General features: G+C 43.6%; 1 protein-coding gene across 5 annotated transcripts in view; it reads right to left on the bottom strand.

Annotated features, from left to right (window-relative positions):
- The window catches only part of GAB1 (GRB2 associated binding protein 1), a 119231-nt gene extending 103034 nt beyond the window's left edge, over positions 1–16197 (bottom strand). Inside the window, exon 1 of one of the 5 annotated variants that reach the window (XM_079154137.1) lies at positions 15148–16197. In XM_079154137.1, the coding sequence (XP_079010263.1) occupies positions 15148–15219 (72 nt within the window). In that variant the 5' untranslated portion in view covers positions 15220–16197. Of the gene's footprint in view, positions 1–532; positions 694–15147 lie in introns of those variants that run through there. The other 4 variants (XM_079154139.1, XM_079154138.1, XM_079154140.1 and 1 more) reach the window with 4 other exon arrangements.
- Positions 16198–18373: the final 2176 nt, after the last annotated feature.

Genomic DNA, 18373 nt, shown 5'->3' with positions numbered 1-18373 from the left:
ACCTGAAACAAAGACATAAAGACCCAAAACACTATGAAATTTAAGGCAATCTCTGTAATTTGCTATTCAGAAATAAGTAAATATTAGAACACTATAAGACTAAACACGTATATTTCAGTTCAATGACAAACAGTATAGAAGCTACAGTGAATTACTAAAGAAGCACTCCCTTTTAGTAACTTGGCAAAGGGTGATAAATCTGCTTACCTAATATTTAATAACCCTTTATTTTATATGTTAAACCCAGACAAGAAAACTGTGAGTTAAAATACTTCCACTGACAATTTACAAGCAGTATTCTTTTTATGTTGCAGCTGGATGGCTATGTGATGTTATGCTTCTCCTTAAAAGCATTTATACTTATTTTTAGCAAATACAAATATTCATTGATAATCCATATATTTATGGATTAGAACAGATTCCAGAAAAAAAAAATCTGAAAAAAAAATTAGGAATATCATGAGGTTAATAAGAAAGACATCCACCAAGTGTAAGGTTTAAAATACACAAGAGAGCAAGGGAGAAAGGTCACCTGGAGAAAACAGCTCGTCCTGCGCCCAGCCCTCAATCCCTCGTGCAGGATCCAAGCCACCAGCGCCACCTCTCCTTGGTCACCAGGGTCAATGGCAGAGGCCAGCTCTGGGTCTGCACCAGCGCCCGGCAACAGCCCTTCTATTCTCTTCGGGAGCAAAGTGATCTACTAACCGAACTTACCTGGACTGTCAGAGCAATGAGGGTGTGGTGGCCACTTCATGTAATGACAATAATGATCCTCAACACTGACAAAGCAGATGTGAAGATCTTGTGGGCAGATGGGCAGGGTACTTGAGCGACCAGAGTGTTCTTGAGCAAATAAATGAGGAAGAAATAAGTGAGGGAGCCCAAAGGATGGCAAGAAGAGGGGAAGGGAGGAGGGAGGCCCAGCAAGCCAGCTAACCTCGTTCCACCGCGGTAAGAAGTTCTGAAGTGTGATGGGTGTCCAGCGGGTGTTTCAAGGAAAACATTCATTTTAATGCAGAGATGGATGGAGTAAGGAGGTCCGTGAATAACAGAGGCTAACACCATCCATCATTTTGTAACAAACTCCTTTTTTTTTTTTGTTTTTGTCAAGATCTCTCTGCAAGGTAACTGAATAGAATAATAAAGCTCCCCTAAAGAAAAATTATATTTAAAAAAAAAAAGAGAGAGAAGCAGGGGGCAGAGAGAGAAGGCATGTGCGTGAGCACTTTCTAGAAGCACAATGAGTTCAGCAGGTACAGTCAGGAATAAATTTCTCTATTTTATTCCTCTGCCAGGGCTAAGTAACCATTCCTACCTGGTCTATTTCTTGACGGATTTTCCTAAAAGAGAGTCGGTCCATCTGTTTGTCTGTCTGTCTCTCTTGCTCTTTTTCTCTAGTGTGGACTTTAGATTAAGCACATATTCACAAAGAGTGAGAGACGAAAAACAAGAGGACTTAACTTTCTTTAGTTAAGGAGAACCACTATGGTATTCCTCTACCAATCAACCACATCTCAAAACTAATCAAAAACCAGCACAAGCCAGAAAGATACTCTAAAGATGATGGGAAAAAATAAGGATATCTGAATTTTGAACTATTCCAGGCAATCTGGACTCTTAATAACATGCTTTCAGATCCAATAACCAGAATAACCAGAACTTCTAGTGGAGAACTAATCCTCCTTCATCTCTCCTCTTCATCTTTAAGTCATTCACAAACTCTTGATTCAGAACTCACCTTCTTTTTTAAATCAATACCTGCTTCGTACCTTCTTGGATTTAACAACGTCTTTTGAGTATCTTGGTGATGCTTGGGTACTTTCTCATAGTCCAAGCTTTCTAAAAACTGTCATTTTTATCATCCCCTAAGTGTGTCCTCTTTGGGGGACAGGTTGATGTTAACCATTGCCAGGAGAAGCTAAAAACTTACCTTCTTCCAATATGATAATGTATTCCCTCCTCTCACAGAAGAGAAGGCGAAGTTACTTTCTAAAGTTTGATTCTTGGTTTTTTATACCTTCCTTTATAAGTAGTTACTTCTACTGAATTTTCTTTTCTTTTTCCTTCTATGGGCAATTTAGAATTTCCCCCGGTGTAATTTGAGGACCACCCACATCAGAATCAGTGGGGGATTCACACTAGAAAACGCAGGTTTCTGGACCCCTACGTAGACTTACTAAGACTATCAGATGGGGAAGAAAACAAAAAAGTGAAGAAGAAGCTTCACTTTAAACATGACCCTGATGATGTTCTGCACTCAGGTTAGAGGACCACTACCCCAAACCCCTAACCTTTCCCAAACCAAAAGACAAGGATTCTCCCAAGCTGGAAGTTTTCAGATTATCAGACTGGAGAGGCACAGTGTCAGTTCTCTCTCCACCTTCTTTTGAAATACAGATGGAAGAGGCAAGAAAGCTTGGAGAGTGGAAGATGAACCGAATGTGAGACATCAGCATAAATACAGCCTCGTCAGCCTGGCTCTGTGGCTACTGCCAATTATAGTAGCCAGACCGGCAAGAGGACTTGATTACATGTAATTTATAAAAAGTAAACAAGCTGGGCGGCTTATGAACAATGAATGGTGATATTCCAGCCAAGAGGTAATAAAAAGCATGAATAAATGACTCAGCACCCCCTCCCCCAGCACCAGACAACAATAGGTGGTGCTCTAGCTAGGGGAGCAAGGGGAAAGTAAGGATTTTGGCAATGCCTCCAACAGCAGCAGATCTTTGGAGAGGGCTTTGCCTATCGCATACCTTCCTCACAACCTCTGATATTTAAAAGCTAAGCCATCCCCATGACTCAGGATTCCTGAGGTCAGAAAAATAAGTGTTTGATTCCTGTGCAACAATACAGTCCTTGATCTGGATCACGGTTTTAAGTGGAAATACTGGGAAATCAACTGAATAGATAACATGGATGTAGAAGCCAAGCTTCACAAAGGACTGCCCTGCCTAGGGGTTTCTTGACTGCGATATTTTGGACCAGACAGTTCTTTGCTGTGGGGCTGTCCTGTGCGACACAGGGTATTTAGGAGCATCCTTCATTCTACCCACTAGACCCCAGAAGTACACTCTCCTCCAGCTGTGGCAACCAAAAACGTCTCCAAACATGACCAAGCATCCCTTGGAGAAGACAAAAATCACCTCCTACCCACACCAAAGACCACTGTTCTACACAGAAACATCAGGAAGAAATGCACATATTGGTAGACGTACATACTGGTAGAACAGCTCATGGAACATATTTTTGACATCAAAAAACCCTCATGATTTTTGGTCTTAAGTGTGTGTGTGTATCCATCCATATGTATCCCTTTTAAGTATGTCATCCTATTTCTCTATTCACAGGGACTAAACTACAAAATCTAAAAATTGCTTTAGTGAGTTATCTAGACCATGGCAGAAGTAACACAGAACAAAATAATTGAGTGTCTCCTTCCCTTTCCTAGCCCCAGTCCATCAGGTGACGTACATTTGTCAACTTCATCTCCAAAGTATCTCTGTTCACTTAACAGAGCCCACGGACTCAGCCGGAAAAGACACAATGCCGGGGCCCAGAGTACTTTTAGGAGCACAAAAATGTGTTTTTAATATCAATTTCTCTTCAGATGAGAATTAAAAGTGAACAATAATAAATACATAATAACAAGTCCAGCTCAGAATACATTTATCTTTATATGGACAGAGCTGCAAAATAAATTTTTTTATTTTTCTAATGGAGGAAGAAGAGCCCAAGAATCACAAAAGTCACACTGAGGCCTCACCAGCTAAGAAGAAATGGGCGAGTAAATAGCAAACAGAATCAAGTGGACAGTGCGCTGCTGTGGAATAGCAGCGCCTCCCAGGAGCGAGAAGAGATCCTCCTTACTCTGTGGAGGTGGCAGTGGCAGCAGAGGAGGGCCAAGAATTCCTAGAAGAGACAAGAGCACTTGTAAAGGCCTGGAGCGACAGACCCTGGGGCCACTCTAGATGGAGAGTTCAGCACGGCTGAAGCGCAGAGTCTGAGCAGAAACGTGGCAACCGATACTCCTGGATGGTGCTGATGCTCCGTGAAGCCAAGGGAAGAGGTGGTTCCGGCATTCCTAAAAGCCAAGGAATGCACAGAAAGGCTTCAAACTAGGAAACGGCATTATTAGACTTGTCCTCTTAGCTGCCTCAATGAAGGGAGAGGTTGCAGGGTCCCAAGAATGGATGCAGACCCTCTGCTATTGCAGCAGTCTGGAAGAAGCACAAAGGTAATTCAGGCAGCATGGGGGCCAAGAGTCAAGAGATACTGGGGAGGTAATACCCACAGGGTCTGCTCATCAAGGGTGCAGCCAAAGGAAACCTGTCAACTCAATTCACCAAAGGAGTATGGTGGTGTCTTTGTTGGGAGGGAACAGCAAGAGGAGCTGGTCAGGGGAACAGATAAAAGGACCTGCTATGGGCATGTGGACTTAAGAGCCTGTCGAGCATCTAAACAATTAGATCCCTAGATCTGGAATAAGAAATGAGCTGAGGAGATTCAAATTATCAGCATATAATGCAGGGGGCATTTCATAGGGCATTAAGATCCACACAGGAGCTTTTTTAAATTTTTTGAATAGTTGTAGAGGGATACAATGCCTTTTTTATTTTTATGTGGTGCTTCACATATGCTAGCCAAGCCCTCTACCACTAAGTCACAACCCCAGCCCCACAGATGAGCTTTAAAGGTTAGAATGCATGCAAGTGATGAGAATGTTTCTCAGTTTGCAAGAATTATAGAAAATGAGAGCCCAGGGATTTATCAAATTCTCAGAGGCAGTCACAACCTCACAAAAGAGGAAGAGCCACTAACAGAGATGGGAGAAGACAGGGACTGATCAGCACTAGCGCTGGAACCCTTAGAAACTTAAGGAAACCAGGAAGCAAGAGTAAGGCACGAGATTTGGGAAGAAGGATTGGTTATCTCCATCCATGTCCTCAAGAGCTCCATGAAAAATAAAAATTAAAATGTGTCCATAAGATTTGGTCACAAGGAGATCACTGGGGGAAGTTAGTTAAAGGGAGCTGCTCAGGTAAGAATGATGGGGAAAGGACCCAGGCTGTGTTCTATTGTGAAATGAGTGGCAGGTGAGGAAAAGGTACAGTCACAGCTACATAACCAACTCAAGAGTCTGGCTGGGAAAGGGAGAAGTGGAAATTGGATCTCACTCCAGCACCATCTTTGGAAACAGAATCCATCTTTAAGGTCTGATGAAATGTCTCTGGCCACCCTGGTTAAGCCTTCGGAGTCCCTGAGTTAACCTCTCTCTGCTGAATCCTTCTAGAGCTCCATCTCACACATCCTTGGTCATGATACAGTTTGCGGAATGATTGCATCCCATTCCCCCGACGCCAAAACACTCTTGCAGGTGACCACAGCGTCCTCCTGGCCCTCTTTTTTTTTTTTTTTAATTCTTCCTAGGGCCTCGTTCACGGCGGCATTCACTCAGTGGTAAAAGGACTTGCCCAGAGAGGTGAGAGACCTGACCCTGAGAGAGCAGCTGGTGAAGTTGTATGACCTTGGTCAAATCAATTAGATTCCCCAAGGCTAATTTTCATTCCCTGTAAAATGAGGAGGCTGGACTCTTCTGAGCAAGTGGAGAGGGAGATGTGTGCAACTGAAAACAAAAAGGATATTTAATATAGCTATTGTTTTTCTAATGCAAATCATAGAAAGCAAGACTGGATGAAAAGTCAAAGGGCACTCCAACGACATACGAGAGGAGAATGGATTAGAAAAGACTGAAGAACACTGGACAAGATGATTTATAACTTTTGGCTCAACATTCTACAATTATTTGGTCATGCTGCTTGAGAGACTATGCAGGATACCACACTGTGCACTTTAGGCAAAGTACAAATGCCACTTTTGTCCTTTGGAAAGTATATCCTGTTACGAACACCAAAGAATGAAGTCGTAATTTTGGAGTAAACAGTTCATGTGTTTAGACCTTTCACTGTGTACACTGTGGGTCATTTGAAATTCATCTAGAAACATGTTAGGTTTGCATTTCCAGTTTGAAGTTCTGCACATTGATAAATTTGAGCCCCAACTATTTGATTGCTTATGGAAAAAGAAAAAAGGATACTGTGCAATAGCACCAGTTTAATTTTGTGCCCCTTTCTCTGGAGACAAATGACCTAAATACCCAAAGTCCAAAGACTTTGGTTTTATGTAACAGCATCACTAATGAACAAATTACCTGCCCAAATATTTTGCATTCTTACTAGATCAGTGTTTCCTTCTACCTTTTCTCAACCCTTCAAATATTCAAACATGAAACTGTCAGGGAGAATTTGCAAAGTACAAAAACTCCTACATAACTTTGGGTCAATTATAACTTTGCCAGAGGGTAGGGGCTTCAATTAATACCTCCCTCACTGAACAAGGCCAACGTTCCTTACCAAGCTGTTCCTCACCAAGCTCTACATTAACACCACTGTAGTTCAAAAAGTGGAAGGTAGCATTTTACCAAGTGTTTCTCTTCCAAAGTCAAAGATTAAAGTGCTTCTCTACCATTTATCAAGGGGTCGTCCCTTGAGTCAGAAGCACTTTAATTCTGGCCACCTCAACTTTGGTCAAGACACTTATGGGAATGTGCTATGGATCAGAGCTGAGATATCACACCAGGCGTTTAATTCTTTAATCAGGTAGTCATCTCAGGGAGGGGTTCTGCCAGTCAGAAAGTGGCTCGACCACATTTCCCAATACACTAGTAACTAAAAACTGCATTTCAGGAGAGAAAAACAATCTACATGCTAAGTGGAACATCATCATTCCTAATCCTCATTACCATACAACAGTGACACAAATAAAACCAAGAGGGCAGGGGACAGTGGGACAGAACGCTTTGCTTTTCTTACTTGACAACAATTAGCACATACAATTTCACAGCAAACCAATGCATTAAACACAATAAAAACAACAACAAAAATAGGTTGAGTTCTCAATGTTCTCCTGACGCTATCAGACTGCACAGAAAACAGGCCTCCTGACTAAAATTACATTTCCCTGCTTATTTCATGCATAACAGTCAAATCTCTCTATGTAATGATGATAAATTCAATCTAGGCAGGCATCATGAAAGTAAATTACAAAAGTTGGTGCTGTCTGACATCTGACCTGTTCTTCAGACCATGGGATGGCCTCTCACTTTTCTCTTGAAATGTAAAGTGGAATTGGGAGAGGTTTTATTCCACAAATGTTGTTGTTAAAGAAAAGTGCACAAAACTATTTTTAAAAAATAATAATAATGATTTAAACTGCACAAGTCAAAGCAAAAGAAAATAAATAAAAAGGGGAAAGGAAAAACAATGAACGGGATAGCTAAAGCAAAGCTTGGTATTTTTCTTCCTTTAAAAAAATAAAAGACCCAAGATTTTTTTACATTGAAAAGAAATGTTTGGACTCTCAGTATATTGTTTTTAATTCACAGAACAATGTAGCCATTTGGATTTTTTTCCTTTTAGGACATTGTTTTTTAAGAACACAACTTAGGGAATTACCTAGGCCAAGTATGAATTCAAAGTAAAAAGCTGGGAAGAAAGAAAAAAAGAAAAAGAAAAACTTGGTAAATTTGGCATTCTTTCTAATACGTAAAAATGAAAGAAAACTCATTTAAGAAATATGATAAACATTTCTGAAATATACACAAAGAGGTAAGGAAAGAACAATTAAATGGCAAAAAATATATATAAGATAACTCACATTTGAAGTTCTGCTCCTTTATAACTTTCACCTTTACGTACAGTTTGCATATAGCAGCTCTGTAAAAACAGCCACATGGAAAATTTTTGCTCCAGATAATACTGCAGGACAGGGCTTGGCAGCTACAAGTTGTAATCAGAATGCTTCAAGAGCTAATGTAACAGAGATAACAACCAAATATGTGTTACAGTGCACAGTCTTAACTCCTTTCTATAAAGCAGGCTGTTAAGAGGGTCAAAAGCCCATTAGGTTATATTCTCTATGCACTTTTCAACTGGTGAGATTTTTGCTCTGGATAAATTAAAGAATTGTTTAAAATATAAAAGATTCTTTCAGTGAGGACACTGTTATATTATTTAAGGTGCTCATACTATAAGCCTGGCATGGTCAAAAACTTCCAGTTCCTAAGATGACTTTTCCCTGCAATTCTTATAGGCCTAAATTGCCACCCACAATTCAGCAAGCCTCCTGCAGCCAGCAGGTTGAAGAGGCTACTTATTTAATAGATGTGGAAATCCACAGTATAATGAGCCACTTTCCCCCAGAGCCATCTAAAGAAGAATGCTAATTTTATTTGTGCTGTGGTCCAAGAGAAGAAAACAATGAGACTTGTGACTCGATACGTTTTCCATACTTAGTCCACAGACGGACTGAGATAAAAGGAGTCTCAGAAATGTTGTGACTTCAATCCAAGTTCAAATGGCAAATTCAGATGGAGCTCTAACTTGGTGGAAATTAGCCACCATGTTAATGTGAGGAATGTGAAATGAGAGAAAGCCCTCCATCAACAGTCAGAAGGAGTTTAATGTGATCCAATGGCATTATTCTCTTCCCTCCAACACGGCCTGGCACTCACACAGCTGGGCTAAGATGGCTTCCAAAGTCCAAAATAAGACACTAGCCCAAGGCAGCGCTGGCCCTCCTGCTGGAACTCAGAAGCAAATGAATCAAAGGCTCTTTTATTCTTCCTCCCACCAGAACATGCTCCTTCTCTGTTGTAAACTAAATGCTTGCCAGAATGAATTATTTCGCTCAAAACAGACATAAAGAAATCTTAAATAACACATGTCCCTTGGAATTTCAGTAAGTTCAGGTGACCAAACAGGTTGCTCTGTTTGTTTCTAGTCTGATGCAGAAAATGCACTGGTGGTTTAGGAATCCACCAAGAGCATTAGGTCATGCAGAAACAAAAGCCTCTCAAACTGGAGTTCCAGCTGAAATCCAAACTCCAGGCATGGAACGAAGGGTTCAGAGCACTTCTCTTCACTGGGATGCCCTCTCTTCCTTTACAACCGGCCTTCCCTCAAGAATCTGCTTTTGCTCTAGGTAGCACCTCAGTTCTTCCAAGAACAGAGCTTGAAATTCATTTGGGAAGTCTTCTCTGGCAGCTCTCTTCCCCCTCTGTTCTCACTCTGAACTCTTGGGCAATTATAATCCCGATCCCTCATTTGGCAATTAATCATATATGGCCCTATAACATATCTCTTGTAAAATGATTTAAATGTGCATGTCTTTACAGCTTGTCTGTACAAATAGAGTAGAAACTCCTTAAGGGCAGGAAGGGGTCCAGTCCCTTCACTACATTCCAAACATGGCACATTACAAGAGCTCCTGAAATACCTGTTTATTTATTCAGTCCACAGATACTTGTTGAACTTCTACTGAGTCAGGCACTGGTCTGGGCACTGGAGAGACAGTACCGGGCACAGGAACAGAGCAGACGAAGGCTCTGTGCTCTGAGTGTCTACATTCTGCTCAAACACTGGATAGAGTCTGCAAAGAATTCTGCTCCAGCAATTTCTAATACATTCACTAAACTATGTGAGATGAATAATAACTGAGATTTTTACCCAAAAAGACAGCCTATGGAGTATTAACCCATCTGCCCAATCACCCAAGGAAATGTCTAAGAAGAGGAATGTTACTTGCAAAAAAAAAAAAAAAAAATGGCTGTAGATCTATTGCCCTTCCCCAAAATGTACAGGTAAGAAACGGAGGATGGAATGGTCAAAGGTCACATGGGTGGGGAGAGGCAAAGTCAAGGAGAATCTAGTCCCAACACACGATCTGAATTCCCTTCCACAGCAGCTCAGTGTGCCCCCTAAAAGCATCAGTGGTTGCATCAAATTACTTTTTAAAAGAATTCTTCTAAAGGAAAATAGTAGTCCACCTACTGCAACGTCCCTTCTGTCCATCAGTCTCTATAAGAAAATTAGGAGTGCTGGTACCTAATGAATGCTTTGAATCTACCACCTCCTAAGCTTTCTCATTTTCTAAGTTATCAAGACCTGATCTACATATTTTTACGCTGACTTTAAAATATGGAGTTTTATATAGTTCCTTTCATATGTCTTAAGAAGATTTAGTATGGCAAAACACACCAAAATAACCAATTCAGACAACAACCAAATTATCCAAGGATAATTCTTGCCATATCATATTTTATTAAAACATTATCTTTACAAAAAAAATTTTTTTTAAAAGTCTGTAGAATTCTAAAACTACCCTCCAAACGGATACACCTTCCAAATGATAATTTTGAATTCCCAAAAGACAACAACTGAATTTAGGGATTCAACAAGTTTTACATGGACAGTTTTGTACTTATCATTAAACCCAGGCACAACAAAGAATTAACTATCATTAACTATTAAAAAGGCTTAATGTAATTGCTAGTTGAAGATCTTTGTTAATGGAAACAATGGTCCTGTCACACTTGAAAAGGTAAAAAGAAAACATTAGTGATTTGAATTGAATGTTTACCACCAACATGAAGAGAGCAAGAAAAAAATTTCCTTCAAGCTTCAGAATCTGTTGGTTGCTGCTGGCAATAAATAAATATTAAAAAAAAAAAGAAAGAAAGAAAGAAGAGGAGGAGCTTCCAGACGTTTCAGTCCTCTTTGCTGCAGTGACACTGTTGAGCAGGCACCTCATGCTTAGCAAGGTCTTCAGTTGTCCTTGAACCAAGGAGATGCTGAGCTTCCACCTGCCCAGCATCCCCTCCTCCATGTCAGATGTCAGGTGCCCACCCAGTGGGAGAGGCTATTTCTGTTTCTAGGCCCATTTCCAGAACCAGGATTTTGTTCTCAAAGTCCAGACAAGAACTGGCCTATTAATTGACAGCTGCAAAGCAGACAGAGCTCCAGCTGGGTACAGATTACCCACCCAAGAACTTGCTCCCAGGCTGGCTGTCAGCTAACAGGACACCTTGCTGTGGCCTCAGAAGCAGGTTCTCCTGCTGAGACTGCACACCTGCCCAAGGCTGACAGCCAGGCTATGGGACATGGAGGAGCCCCAGTTTGGTGTCCAGGTTTGTGGCAGGCCACAGGGAAGCTCCTCCTGCAGAGCCATAGTGGTAGCCAGCTGGCTTAAGGCAATCCTTTGTTTATAGCCTCACATTTAATTTCAACTAAAATTTCAACTCCTGATAAAAATTCACCAGTACTTTTTTTCAACAACTGTTTAAAAATCTGAATACATACAAGAATTTTTTTTTTAATTTTATGAAGAACTACAAGACAGGAGTTCAAAGGTTGCCAACAGAAAAAAATGACAAATATTTAAACATACGAAAATGCTAATTATGCTGATTTGATCATCACACATCATATACATGAATCAAATTATCATGCTATACCCCATAAATAATGTATGGTTATTATGTGTCAGTAACAAAAATTGAAATTGAAATTAAAAACAAAAACTAAGCACCAGTGTTGAGTGCAGAGTACCAGGAGTTTACTTGTTGTATGTAACCCAAGTGACAATGCTCTTACATGATTCCACTCAGGCCCTTAACTAAGTAAAAAAGCAGCTGTTTAATATATAATACAGAATGCAGACGGCAACATGGGAATAGCAAAAGAAAACAAGAAAAAAGCATGGAAAATTTCACATGCATTTTAAGCACTTTACAAACCTCACAGAGAAATACATATAAAGAGGTTCTTGCTCTTTTGCAAATACAGGAAAAATAAGGACAAGAAAAGATGGGGGGAGAGGCAGAGGTGTTCCCAAGTCTTTCTTCCTTTCTTTTATCTTATGTCACTTTTACTCTCTTTAGGAAATCCAAGAAAGCTTTCCATGTAAGATGAGCAAGCTACTATGTGAAGAAAAAAGTGTTGCTGGAGGTGAACGAAATAGCAGACCAACCAGGGAGTTTCAAATGGAATTCACTGGGGGCCATAGTTTGAGATGGCTTTAAAGATAAACTGAAAACAATTTTTTTGTCACTAACAAGCCTTTAACGATCATCTTAATCAGTGTTTGGATTACCCTATAAATATTGTAAACAGTGAAACAACTGTCAAAGTCCCTCAGGTGACATATTTCCCAGCAGAATCATGATGCTCAAACTCCCTAAAGTCTCATTGAATAATTACAGTACCATGCATCCAAGATAGCTTTTCACAGTGAATCTGCTCATTAAAAATCATTATCAAGGACTTAGCATGTGGCTCAACAATAAAGCACTTGTCCAGCATGTGGGAGGCACTGGGTTTGATCACCAGCACCCCAGAAATAAAATTTAAAAATTAAAACCATTATTGAACAACATTTTGCCTATTGGATGGCCTACAATGTTTCTTTCCATTCAGAAAATAAAGATTCCACATGAAAGAAATCAAACACAGAAAAATGCATTTATTTCTGTCTCTATTTCCCACAGTCAATGCTGCTTCAGCAAAAACTACCCAAACTGGATACAGAAATCAAAATATCAATAATTAGAGAATGTCAAATTCTTCTATGTAACTGACTTGATAGATAAAATCTAAGGTGAGCCTCGTTTAACTTAAAATAATACTCCATTGTCATCCTTCTGGTCCCTGAACTCCTAATAGCCACCTCCCCATTGTCTTTCTGGATCACCTTCCTGGACACCTATTTCTCTAATGTGTAATGATGACTGTAGTATCCCACCAAGCAAGATACCACCCCTGGTTCCCCCAGCTGTTCGCAATATTCCTTCCCCTGCTGAAACACAATGTAGGGTATCTCTCCTGTAAGTATTCCACGGTTTCGGCTGGGAATGGTGGCACATGCCACCCAGCGGGTCAGGAGGCTACAACAGAAGGATCACAAGGTCAAAGCCAACCTCAGCAATTTAGCAAGGCCCTGAGCAACTTAGCGAGACCCCGTCTCAAAGCAAAAAATAAAAAATGGGCTAGGGATGTGGCTCAGTGGTTAAGTGCCCCTGGGTTCAAGCCCTGGAACAAAGAAAATGTATTTCCACAGTTTCAGACTACACTGAGCTTGTTCCTCAAAACACTGATAAAATATCCACACCACTCAACTTGGACACAGACAGAAAACACTCTGCACTCATGGTTAAATTTATCACACATGCTTATCTCACTGTCCCAAAGATTCCTAAACCTGCTTGAAGGCAAATGCTGGGACGTGTTTCTTCAACACGGTGCACCTGATCCCCACCTCTTTCCTGCATTCTCAACTTCTGTTCATGGGTTCACAGCAAGTTATAATCTCCAAGAACCTTTAAGCTGACCTAGTCAGAGCTCCACATTTGAAATGAACTAGATGAGACTCATTAAACTTTTATAGCCCAATCAAGCAGATCTGAGTTCAAATCCTGCCTCTGGCATGTCTTGGTTATTGAGCCTGTTTTCTCTGTTGTAGAACATACACTGCCTAGCTAAGAAAACTGCTATAATCATCAAATAATATACACATACACATATCTATATATATTTAGACTTTTCCTTTTTTTTTTTTTTTTTTTTTTTTTTGGTTCTTGTTAAGACAATCTTTTTCCTGGTTAATATTACAATAATTGAATGCCTAAGGGGGGATGGGGGGGGAGGGCAGGGCTTTTTTTCCTACTGTATTTTGTAAACTTTAGTAGGTGCTCCATAGGTTGATGCCCCTAAAGTGTCTTTTGAGTGAGCCATAAACCATGAAAGAATGCATTAAATTTCTATTATCACTATCTAGTTCAGCAAATATATTATTTAGTTCCCCCAAGAACCCCATTGTGCCTTCTCAAAACAAATATATCTATCTCCCTACCCACTTCTCTTCTCTCTCACACACACACACATTGTCTTTAAAACTAAGAGCTGGACAAACTGCTGCCATACTCAAATTTTTTAAGTTAGCATCTTTACCAGGATACACAGGCAAACTGATAGATGGGGAGAGAGAATTTGGAAGGATTCAACAGTTCTCTGGAGAGCTTTATGATGTGTGTGACATTGAGTTCTTCAGTAAAATTACTTGTCTAAAACAAATTCTAGTAGAAACTCACAGTTGTTAGTAAAATTAACTATTGCACTTCACTGTTTTATGCAAGCAAACAGTGACTAATAAGATTAACCTGAGCTCAGTACTGGGTGTAGATACCCTTCAACAGAAACAGGTTCAATTAGTACAGTTAGTGAACTTACATGTAAGGGAATAAAGATCTTGCTTTTGGAAGTGCATTTCACTAGAAAAATATGTACTGCAGACGCCAAGGGCAAAAATGTAATTTTTTTCCTTTGAAGGAACAACGACGAAAGAACTGATGGGGAGTATGAATAAGGTTCCAGATTCCTGAAGACTCAGATCCCCATTTAAATGAGGTTGGTTCTTTCAAGGAATATTTTTCCTAACAACTAAAACGGTTTAACACACAATCAACATCTTGTATCAATTCCACAAATACCATTTAAGCCATTCTGGTGCCTGGGAAAGAATCATAACACACAGAAATCCCTGCTGGTTTCAGCTGTCTCCTCCTGCGGAACTTAACAACGCGTCCAGAGCTCCCAAAAACAGCCACTAGGCTCCCCCCAGCGCCCTCCTCTTGCATCAAACCTGCAGGGATCACGGGCCAAACTCCAATGTCCCTCAATTCAAAACCGCGAAAATGTAAACGTGTTAACTTTCCTTTCTTTCCCTGGTGCAAACATTTGAGATGCTTGCCTCTAAGGTCCATTTCTCAGGCCCATCGAGCCCTTCCCTTCAACCCACCTCAAGGGGCTGGAGTAAGGGAGTGCGGACCGAAAGGAAGACTAATTCGTTTTAAAAATCTCAGTTTACCTAGTGCGGGAAATTTAGCGCCCATCAGTCCCATAATTACATGGAGATATAATGGGAAAGGCTCCTCTCCCCATCGCACCCGCTCCCTGCTAAAAGGAATAACAAAAATATGCAGAAGGCAGCGAGCTAGAGATCTGGGCCCTCTCGTGGGGCGGTGGGGCGGTGGGGCGATGGGGCCGGGAAATGGGCCGTCTGTAATCTGGAGGAAGAAAGTTGCCCGGCCAACTGGACGCCAGGGCGTGAGTGAAAAGCAGCTGGTCCAGAGCCTGCCCGGAAAGGGGTCGTGGGCAAAGAGGCCGGGATGCGAAGCAGCCCCGGCCGCCAGCGAGCGGGCCGAGGAGGGGTGTGGGCGCCGAGGCCGCGGAGCCGGGCCGGGGCTCTACTTACATAACGCTTCAACTTTTTCTCCGGGGGGGACTTGCGGAGCCACCCGGAGCAGACCACTTCGCCGCCGCTCATGGTGCGCGCCTGTCCCGCTCGGGCCCGGCAGCTGGGGGTCGGTGGGCGCGCTCCCGACACAGCAGGCGCCTGCAGGGCGCGCAGCGAACAGGACCTCGCTCTGTCCTCGACGGGGCGGCGGGGCTCCGCGGCGCGCCGCTCGGCGCTTTCGAGCCTCGGCTCCGCAGGTCCGCCGACGTGAGCAGAACGCGCGCGGGGCCGCGCTGGGCCGAGTGCTGGCTGGCCTTCCTTCAGTGCGCCCGCCTCGCCGCCAGGCGCGCCGTCCCGCCGGCCGTCTCGGCAGCGCTGGCGCTCCGCGGGACTCTGCCCCGACTCGGAGCGGGAGCCTCGGTCCCCTGCGCTCCGCCCCCTAGGGACAGGACCTCCCCGGAGCGCTTTCCGTAGCAGACACAACACTACACACCACACACACACACGCACACACAATGCCCCGCGCGCTGCCCACTCCGGTTCGCCCGCTCTTGGTTTCGGTGCGCCTGGCGCGATCCTCGCCTTCCCTCTCCTCCGGGAAGGGTGGGTCGCTTCTCCACGGCGCCTGGGCAGCCCAGAGGAAAAGGGAAGCCGCGAAGCTCCCCGGGGCAGGGGACGCAGGGCAGGTCCCGGGCTACCGAGGGAGCCGCCGAGTCGGCAGCGAAGCGCGGGGCGTCGCGGGGAGCTGCGGAGGTCGCAGGTCCGGCGGGAGGGTGGGTCCGCGCTCGCGGCCGCCGAGGAGGGCGGGGAGCGGCGGAGGAACGAGGCGCTGGGCGGCTCTGCTCCTGGGAGGGATCCCACTGTCCCGTCCCCTCGCGCTCCTCCCCGCCGCCTCCCCCACCCCGGGGCGCGCGGCTGGTTCTGAGCGGCGCGGCCCTGGGTCCGGCTCCCGCCTCCTCCCGGGCTGCGGGCCCCTCTTCCTCCCTGCCCCGCTCCCCTCCCCACGCTCGGGCCAGGCTCTGGTTTCTGCCAGACTTTCTCTGAAACTCCGCCGGAGCGCTTCCAGCCAAAACAACAAGGGCCGGGGGAGGAGGGGACGGGCGGAGGGAGGGAGCAGCGAGGCAGGGCGCGAGCCCCAGAGGCACCCTGGGATCTGTAGTCCGGGAAGCGGGCACAGGGTCCTCGGCCGCCCGCGGCCCCCTGCCCGCTCCGCGCGCGTGGAGGCGGCCGAGGCCTCGGGAGGGCAGCCGGCGGGGCTCCGGAGCCGGGAGGAGCGAGGGACGTTGGCACGTTCAGTCCGGGTTTGCCATCTTGGCTCTGCCCGGGTATCCGTTCGGAGTTTGTTCTGTGCACGGGATCGGGAGTTTCGGGGGCTTTCTCCACTTGACAGCCCGAAAGGGGGAACTGCCGGGTGGGACACGCGATCCCGCGGGTCTCCACCGCTTGAGACTGAAAGGCTACGACCAGGAGGACGAGGCATCGCGCCATGGCGACCAGCCTGGAGAGGACCCAGGGGAACACCAGGAATGCCGCGGTCTGGTCCCGGAGCAATCCTACCGGAGTGGTGGGAGAGCTCAGTGGGGCTCAAGGACTTGATGGGGTCTCTGCACCCCTCCGTTTGTTGCCTGTTTTTTCCATTTGGCTTTGTATTTGCTTTCAATCTGCCCTGGAGATGTTGGACAGAAAAGGGAACCTTTGCTGAGTGTCCTAGTTCTATTTGCCTACTCGTCCGTGTTTTACAATCATTATACATGGTCCTGAGTTTAGCAGAGCCTGTGATACAAACATACTTACCAATTTCGTTGTAGAAAAAACAAAACAAGTTTTAGAAGAATTTTCAGATCAAAGTACTAAGAATAAGAATATGAAGAGCTAAAGGAGCATTTCTGGGGGGAAAATCCTCTGGTATTTCCTTATTGACACAACATTCATATTCAGCATCTTCTGTACTTAAACCTTGTAGATTTGTAGTAAAAGGTTAGATGTTGGGTTGGTGACAAGACCTTTAAGAAAGCAGGTGCTGGGTCAGTGAGAAGGTAGATGTATGCAGGTGGTGGCACAGGATAGCAAACCAAAGGGTGGACAGAACTACAGATTGTCATTAACGTGTGCCGTGAGAGAAAGTTTGAGGTGAGAGAATAATGGGTGTGGGACTAAGGGAGTCTTGGTCAAGGAAGCATTTAGCCAGAATCATAGTTGAAAAAATAAAATAAAAAAGAGAATCAGATTTGTTTTGTAAACTAATAAGAGGAAAAATTCTAAGCAGCAGCAAGAGGGTTAGTTCTTAGGGAGCCCAATTAGAGACCCCAGAAGAGCTCCAAGTAGGGAAGAAGGAGACCATAGGTGGAAACTGCAGTCCCCTAAGCTGGGACAGTGGTAAGAGACCCCCCCATGACACATCCTGAGTAGACTTCATCATTCAGTCATTCTTCATTGAATTAATATTCTACTAGTGTGGTCACAGGGAACACCTCAAAAATAGAAGTAACCTATAAGTTATTATCAGAAATATCCATTATATTGCTATCTTCAGCTTTTCTAAAAAAAAAAAATATTTAATAGACAACACAAACTGGGCAAAGGGGCACATGCCTGTAATCCAAATGGCTTGGGAGGCTGAGGCAGGAGGATTACGAGTTCAAAACCAGTCTCAGCAATTTAGCGAGGCCCTAAGCAACTCAGCGAGACCCTGTCTCTAAATAAAATACAGAAGAGGGCTGGGGATGTGGCTCAGTGGTCTAGGGCCTCTGAGTTCAATCCCCAGTTACCTGCCTCCTCTCCAAAATATAGACAACACAACCTGCAGAGGCGTGGTTCATTGGGGTTTAGAGACCTTCATCATTTGGGAGATACACAGATATTACAGGGCTCAGCTTCTTCCACATCTAGATTCATTTCCTCACATCACCACTAGGTCAAACTGCACCATATCTCTGAGCTTTGTTTTTCTAACAGGTGGAATAGAGAGTGATTTAATACCAATTTTGCAGAATTTTAATGAAAATTAGAAACAATAGAATGTTAAATGCTAGGCACAAAGTAGATGATGTTGAGGCTTTCTATGTTGGTCGACTTTTTTTTTTTTTTTTTCCTTTAAGGCTTTTTAGAACATAAGTGGATGAAAATTTTGTGGCAACTAATAAACCAAAGAGACTCTTTTTTAACTATATGAACACACCATGTGTAACTCCTCCAAAAGAAAATAAATGATCTTATTTATGTTCCACTTCTCCCATAGGCAGTA

The sequence above is a fragment of the Sciurus vulgaris genome (genome assembly GCF_902686455.1).
Source record: "Sciurus vulgaris genome assembly, chromosome: 9".
NCBI classification, from domain to species: Eukaryota; Metazoa; Chordata; class Mammalia; order Rodentia; family Sciuridae; genus Sciurus; species Sciurus vulgaris.
The sequence above is the reverse complement of the archived record's forward strand: the minus strand, read 5'-3'. Positions and strand labels throughout refer to the sequence as shown.